At 40.0% G+C, this 7,945-nt stretch overlaps 1 protein-coding gene across 2 annotated transcripts; it reads left to right on the top strand.

Moving 5' to 3' along the window:
- The first annotated feature begins 419 nt into the window (after window positions 1–419).
- On the top strand, window positions 420–7,916 carry LOC118410126 (interleukin-1 receptor accessory protein-like 1-B). Of its 2 annotated transcripts, none has more exons than XM_035811648.1 (6): window positions 420–1,546; window positions 5,711–5,877; window positions 6,414–6,504; window positions 6,660–6,880; window positions 7,204–7,402; window positions 7,753–7,916. In XM_035811648.1, exons 1-6 carry the CDS (start codon window positions 1,443–1,445, stop codon window positions 7,907–7,909), a joined length of 939 nt encoding a protein of 312 aa, XP_035667541.1. In that variant the 5' UTR covers window positions 420–1,442; the 3' UTR covers window positions 7,910–7,916. The 2 variants fall into 2 exon arrangements, with proteins under 2 accessions (XP_035667541.1, XP_035667542.1); XM_035811649.1 differs by lacking the exon at window positions 420–1,546 and adding an exon at window positions 5,504–5,587.
- The last annotated feature ends 29 nt before the right edge of the window (window positions 7,917–7,945 follow it).

Here is a 7,945-nt window from a genome sequence, read left to right as displayed (position 1 = left end):
GCTTCAAACAATTTTGGACCCCAACATCTGCTTGGCGATATGATCAGGTTGAATATAGATCAAGATGCGGATTGTAGTCCATTGTCATTACAACAAATACAAGCAGCGAATAGAGAAAAGAATTGACATACAGTGGTCGTAAAGTGTCAGTTCAGAACGCCTGTGAGCAAACTGACTGAAGTAAAATTTGAAAGCGGAAACTTTTAAAAGGGTTGGGAAAATATAATGGCGAACTAACATTAACCGGTTTCATACACTTTCATCAAGAGATCACACTTTTATTATATAGCGCGATTTGATTCCCTGTGACCAATTACTAGTAATGTTATAAACACTGACTAGATGTGACATGATGGCTTAATTAGTAACGTTACTCTCTCTTCCCAATAAGCAAACTATCATCTAACAATTAGTAGCACGCTTTTAAACATAAAGTTATTTTCAGCCTGGCCTTCTATTTTGAATGTCGGAGAATGAGTTGACCAATACAGGAGTATGTTAAGTCCCAAACTCCTTTTTTGGGCGTTGCTATCGGGCTTTCTATTTTGCCAGGTTTGGTTGCCGCACAAAAACACAACCGGATAAAAATGCCTAAAAATCGAATCTTGGCCTCTTGCTATAGGTTTAAAACTAATCTCCAAGCAGATGTTGAAATTAGTTGGAAGTTTATAACCTGTTCTTACTGCCTGGCTAGTCTTCTACCGTATTAAGTGGGCGGCTGTGAGAAAAAAACACTCTGACTCGGAGAATCCCAGCAGCCAGAAAACGTAACAATCTCGTCCTAACATCTATCTGTAGATTAGATACAACAATTCAAGGAAACACCACAAACGCCATAAATACAGCAACCACATACTGTAAAAGGGAAAATGTTCGCGGTAGTTTTATGTTCGCCTTCTTAAGAGTGACCCGCACCGCGAGTATTTTCCCTTTTACATTAAAACTCTGCATGACAGTTTAAACAGCGAACCACCGCGAACACTTCATTTTCTCCGTACCGCGAAATTATCCCCGCTAACACTTCCCCCTTTTTTCAGTCCTCTATCCATTGAAGGAGACGCGTATATTCCTTTGTTTGTTTCTACTTTCTACCACCCAAACTACATAGTAATGTAGACGTGCAAGTGAGGCGTGGGTATTAAAGTGGTCTTGCCGGTTACTTGGAATTCTAAACTTACGAGAGGCTGTTGTGTAAAGTTACCAGGTGGTTAAACGAAAAGCGCATTCTCCATGTTTTTCCTGGAACAGCCCTTCCTACTTGGTATAGAGGATACAACTGACTTAATCATCGCAAGTGAGTGGGAGCCATGTGACCTTAACACGAATTCCTGTACAACGCCGTGGGAGGATCGGGCGGGTCATACTTCTGCTTTGACGCTTCCTCGGCAGTGCACCACTTCCTCAAATGGATCGGTTTCATATCAGCTTTAAATAGATGTCTGATGTATATGAAGAAAGGCAGTCTTGCGTTTGACAGTCACGACAGCACCTTGTGCCTGAAGGTAAAACTTATCCGACGTTGGGACAGAAGACTGACGATAATGAGGTGAGATATCATTTGTGGATTGTGGCGGGGTGATGATCTAAATTTAGCTAGGGTATGAGTATACACTACGTTTTGTTGAGTGCAAATGATTTGTAAGATATCATGTTCTAAAAAGTTACATAACCAACGTAATTCTGACTTGTTGTTGTCGGATATATTTAGTGAAAGATTGGAGTGCAAACCCAGCAACGTCGACGCCTTTGACCAGCAAAAGGAAAAGAAGTGGTAAAAGCCGGCGCCCAGTTTCCCATAATTTGCTTGTTAAGTGTGCCGCTCAGCGGCTGTGACCGACGGACTATAATATATGATAATGTCTTGCCGTCTTTCCGTCTCTGTAATCTTTACTCTGTGGAGATATGTACAGTTTTGATATCTGTTTGGAGAAAATAACTAGGTATTGCGGATAGACAGAAGCAAAGAAGTCGGGGTTAACTCGTGATCAGTTATCATGACACATAAGAAAAATGCACACTCACCATAACGAGACTTTGCTGCAGAGAGTAAGCTGGCACAACACTACAAGGTTGTTTTTTTTTTTTTTTTTTTTTTTTTTTAATTTTTTTTTCAAGGCTTTATTAGTAAAACAAATAATACATTTGTCAACAACAGAGTATCTAAGCTACTATTGTACATGGAGTAATTTGAAGTACTAGTGAAATACACAATAGGTAATGCGCATGGAAGAAGTATCATTGTCTATATAAGAATTTCTCTCATGTACTTATACAGGCTATTATGTATAACCAATATACACCACATGGTTGCCACAATTGTCCACAATATTCCAAACATACTATCTGAACAAGAAAAGCAGGAGTGTGACAAACCAATCACATTACATGAGTGTGAAGAAGCTGTAACAAGCATGAAACAAGGTAAAACACCTGGCCCTGATGGGCTTCCACCTGAATTTTACAAACTGTTCTGGCCTTCAATTGGAGTTTTAGTGCACTCTGTTATTTGCAATGCACTCAGTGAAGGAAAACTACCACCCTCCTTCAGAAAGGCCCTACTAAGATTGATACACAAAAATGGAGACATGGAATCACTTAGCAATTGGAGACCTATAAGCCTCTTAAATACCGATTATAAGATACTTGCTTTTGTCATGGCAAATAGAATTAAACCTCTCCTGAAAGATCTAATAAATAAGGACCAGTGTGCTTACATAAAAGGACGTTTCATAGGACAAAATGTTAGATTAATTCAAGATATAATTGACTTCTGTGACTCCAAAAATAAGACAGGTATTGTACTATTCATAGATTTTGAGAAAGCATTTGATTGTGTGGAGCACAATTTTATGTTTAAGGTATTAGAGAAATTTAACTTTGGCCCAAATTTTGTAAACTGGGTAAAGATCATGTATTCTGACTGTCTGGCCTCAGTCATCAACAATGGCTGGAAAGCCGCTAGTATACAACTGCAGCGGGGTATAAGACAAGGATGCCCATTAAGTGCGCTACTGTTTCTTCTTGTAGCAGAGATCCTATTTTATAGCATACAAAATAACCAAAATATCAAAGGTGTCACAGTAAATGAAGCAGAAATTAAGATGTGCCAGGTGGCAGATGATACCACTGTTTTCTTGTCCACTGAAGACTCACTGTATGAAACACTTGAGTGCCTTAGCTCATTCTCTAATGTGGCTGGATCCAACTTAAACAAAGCTAAAACAAAAGGACTGTGGCTAGGTATATGGAAACACAGAAAAGATGAAATAGCAGGTATCCAATGGCCTTCTGTAATTAAGTCACTTGGTGTAAATTTTGGTCATAGCAAGGAACAACTAATGAAATTAAACTGGGATGACAAGGTAAAACAAGTTAAAACAGTTCTCAATACATGGTGCCAAAGGAATCTTACTTTATTTGGGAAAATAACCATTGTAAAGGCATTGGCAGCTGCAAAGGTAACATATGTAATGAACATTCTTCCAACACCAACAATAGTGTTAAAGGAGCTAAATACTGCCTTTTTAAACTTTGTGTGGAGTGGAAAAAAGGACAAAATTAAACGGAAAACTCTCATTGGCAACTATGAACAGGGAGGTTTAAAAATGCTAGACATACATAGTGTGAAAGATGCTCTCTTGGCGTCTTGGGTTAAACGTTTACTTAATGGTAAGGGTTCTTGGAGATATATCCCTTTACACTACTTATCTTCCTTAGATATAGACTTGAATTTTGTGTTTCAAATGAGTTGCATTGAAGACAAATACCTGTGTAATGTACCCCTCTTTTATAAGCAAGTTATCTATGCATGGTACAAAGCTAAAAGCAATTGTGACACAAACCAGATTATCTGGGGAAACAAGCATATTGTATCAGGGGGGAAAACACTCTTGTACCCACATTGGATTAACTCTGGTTTTGTTTATATACAGGATATTTTACAAAATGGTACTTTTATAAGTGACAGAGAGGTGTTCCGAAAACTTACCAAGAAACATAACTGGATGTGTGAATTGCTCATTGTAAAAAGAGCCATACGTAAAAATTGTTGTATCGAAAGAGAAACGTTAGAAACACCAGCCTTAGATTTTCCAAAAACTTCTGTGATATACCAAAACCTTATGTTACAAATATTTATAGTTCCAAACTGCCAACAGAAATGGCAGACACATTTTGATATATACTCACTTAATTGGAAGAAGATTTGGAAAATGCTAGGCACAACTTCATGTAAAGAAACACAAATAGCAGAGCTTAATTACAAACTACTTCATCAAATTTTACCATGTGGTGAGAAATTAAGCAAATGGAGAATACAAGATGAAGATGGTCAAGTAATTGATCCTGTATGTAAATTATGTGACAGTGGTCATGTTGACAACTATAAACATATGTTCCTGGAATGTAAAAGGCTAACTAACCTGTGGAATTTAGTACATACTTCTGTACCATTTAGCCCCAGTAACCCTTATATTGATTTTGAAGAGATGATACTGGGAAAGGTAAACCAGCCAATAAACGAAAATATCCTGAAGAAAAGAATACGAATAATATCTATAGCAAAGTGGGTTATCTTTAAAACATGGATTTTTTCTAGAAAGTGCCCACGGCCAATTTCAGGCCATAACTTATCTAACATCTTCAATTGTGAACTCAAAAACAGACTTCATGTTCTGTAATGTTTACTTCTATGTACTTAAATAATAATTTTTAAGCTCATAAAAAGCAACAACAACTGTTAAACCCATAGTATGTAAACTATAGTTCTAGTCCAGTCTAGATCTACTGTGTTATAACATACTGTAAACTATACATTGTTATGAAAGAAAAAGTCCCGAATGTTAAAAGTTACTTGTTGTTTTTGATAACCATCTACATGTATCATAATTATTCCATGAACACTACAAGGTTTGTATCACAACTTTGGGTTTGGTCAATGTAGCCATTTCAAGGTTTAAGTTACTGCCAGGCTTTTATTTCGTTTCCTTTAAATGCTGCGGCGCAGTTCGTAGTCGTAGTTTTTTTTCAATTCTCTCTCGTTACTTCTTTCCAGACGAACCTCAGACTTTTTTCATAGTCCTGCCATTCATTGTAGTTCAGGTATTTCAATTAACGTCAACCGACAAACCGATGTCCGCTATTGAACAAAGTCTACTTCGTTACACCAAGGACGTTACATCCTTGGTTACACAACCTTCTTTAATTCCTTCAGTAAACGTTTCGACGACCATCTGTAGCCTTCATCAGTACAAACATTTTGTACCGATGAAGACGTTGAAGACTTTGTGTAATTGATCTACCATCTTGATAAAACTATTTACGAACGACGTCCGCTATTCTCACGTTTCCCACACATCAGTCACCAGATACACTCATATGCGACATGGAAAATTACTTACGTCAGCTCTGGACCCCACCCAGTCCTCGGTACACACCTGCCCACCCACCCACCTACCCGCCCACCGCGCTGGGGCAGGTACCGTGCTTCCGCTGGACAACTTTAGTGTGTGACCCAATCGTGTTTTTATTCCGAGAAAAAGTGCATCACAATTGATCAGCTAACACATTTAGTTGACTACAATACCAGGTACGTTCAAGCGTTGGTGGTAAAATGTGGGGAACGGCTTTCGACGGCAAGATTCGTAAACCGAGAACTTCAGCAACTCAGCACTTCGTAAGTAACTTCAGTACACTTGTAATTCCTGTGCAGGAGTCTCCAGATGTACAACGCCAAAACGTCTAGCAGTGTGCTGATGTGTGCCTGGATGTTCCTCTGGGCAGGGAGTCCTAACTTGTCGGCGGCATTATTGGCTAATGCGGCTCCCTCACCGGTACCCCCGACCGACGATCACGGCTATGATTATTATGATTATTACGGTAAGTTTTGTTGAGAGAATGACCGCAGCTCTAAATATCTATTATGATGTTATATCATATCAAGTAGGACTCTTCAATTCATTTAATCGATTTTTTTTTTCGTTTGTTTCTTGAGTTGCGAAACTAGAGAACAAACTGGGGGTGCTAAGGACTGTGGGCAAGGCAGCTTGACCAGTCTGGATCGGAGGGTGTAGTAATGTCAATAATGATATTGGTAGGGCAGTTTCCACGCCTACGCAGCGCTGAACAAATCTCGGACCTCTGAAACACAGGATGTCTTATCATGACGTCCTTGGTGCTGCTCTCAATTAATATGATCAAATCAAAGGCAAATTTTGTGACACTTAAAGTTATACGTTTTCTTCTTAACTTAGCGATCACTGGCTCAATAATTTCGTCTGCTAACCACGGACTCCGTGAAAGTATTGAGCCAGCGGTCACTACGGAGGATGGTACTTATAGGATAAGTTTTCACATGAGAATGTACTGCTCATTGTTCGACTAACCAGAGTGCAATTGCAATATACATTGAACAGGTGACTATGGAGACGCCTGTCACAACTGGCAGACCAACATACAGGAGATCCATTGGGAGATAGCAACGGTTGGAGAGCAAATGGTGCTAAGGTAGTGCGACATTTCTTTTAGATGATAGATCTGTTCTATATGTAAAATCTCGAGTAGAATACGGAGATGCGTCGCTCAGTTTTGTAATGGGATTTGTTTTCAAAGACATGTACACGTGTGTTGACGTTCTTCCCTTTTTCTCGATTATGATACAGATGTCCTTTCTCGGAGTGTTGGGATGGTTACACAACCACTTGGTACCGCAAGGGCGTTCCGCTCAAGCTGAATCCACCCGCAGACGAAATCACACAGAGCGGAGATGCAGGTGAACAGCTGCAGTTCACACGAGTTCGGCAAGAGGACGCTGGTACATACACCTGTCAGATGACGAACGGGACCCACGCATTCGTCGGAAATGTCCAACTGGAGGCTACAAGTAAGCGATACACATGCAGTCATATGGCATCAATTAAATGGACCTACAATTTGCTACAATGTAGAAGGCGTAGATACGTTGATAGACAGGTTATGTGTCATTGAAAAAGCTAGATATGTCAGATCAATGACATTGCAATGCATTGAAATAGTAGGTGGATTAACAGTTGTTATAACGAGACGCACCAGATTAGGAAATGTTTTTTCAAGTGCCTCTACGCACATGCAAGAAGCGTGGAATAGAAATTGCATGCAATCGGCCCCATTCCAACGAAAACAGTCACCCTCTCTGAATGTATCAAACCATCACGGTTCTCTCCCCAGACCCTCCCTCCATCACACCGCCCTCCATGGAGCCTGTGGATCCGCCCATGCTGCAGAAGGTTGTGGGCGAAAACGCCACGTTTGTCTGCAGGGCGTCCTATGGTGTCGTGGGTCCCGCTACCTTCCCTCAACTGTACTGGGTCAAGAACAACACCTTCGTGAACAACAGCAGTAGAGTGGTCCTCCGCCGCACCAGCAGGTATGCGATCTCTCACAACAGCTGGGAAGGAAATTTATGACTTTTTTGTTTGTCTTTGCTTGTTTCATGAATTTCTATGTCTCTTTAGGGGTACCTCCCTCATCTGCTTGGAGAAAATCTTAACAAGTCTTTCGCCCAAAGCGCCTCTATCTTACTGATTTACAAACAGGATTTCAAATCAATTGTTCAAATCAAGGAGGCTAAAAACCTCCTTGTTCAAATTTAAGACACAATACATGTCTTGGCCATTGGTCATATGTGTCTTGTTTCCAGACGGCATACAAAGTCTACTAATTGAACTTTTTTTGTCCTCTTAATTATAACTATATCATACTGTCGAACCCACACAGGACAGACTCTGATGGTTCCCTCTACATGAATGTTCGTCTGTCAATTTATCATCTACAAGAGGCAGATTTTGGACAGTACACCTGCATCGCGCATACTACGTTTGGATGGACATCGCAGAATGCCACAATAGAGAACGATGGGAGTGTCATTGGGTAGTAGGAGCAACATGTTCCTTGTTCTTAATTCCTGCTT

The sequence above is a fragment of the Branchiostoma floridae genome, chromosome 2 (assembly GCF_000003815.2).
Source record: "Branchiostoma floridae strain S238N-H82 chromosome 2, Bfl_VNyyK, whole genome shotgun sequence".
NCBI lineage: Eukaryota > Metazoa > Chordata > Leptocardii > Amphioxiformes > Branchiostomatidae > Branchiostoma > Branchiostoma floridae.
This window is presented reverse-complemented; position numbering and strand designations above follow the sequence as displayed.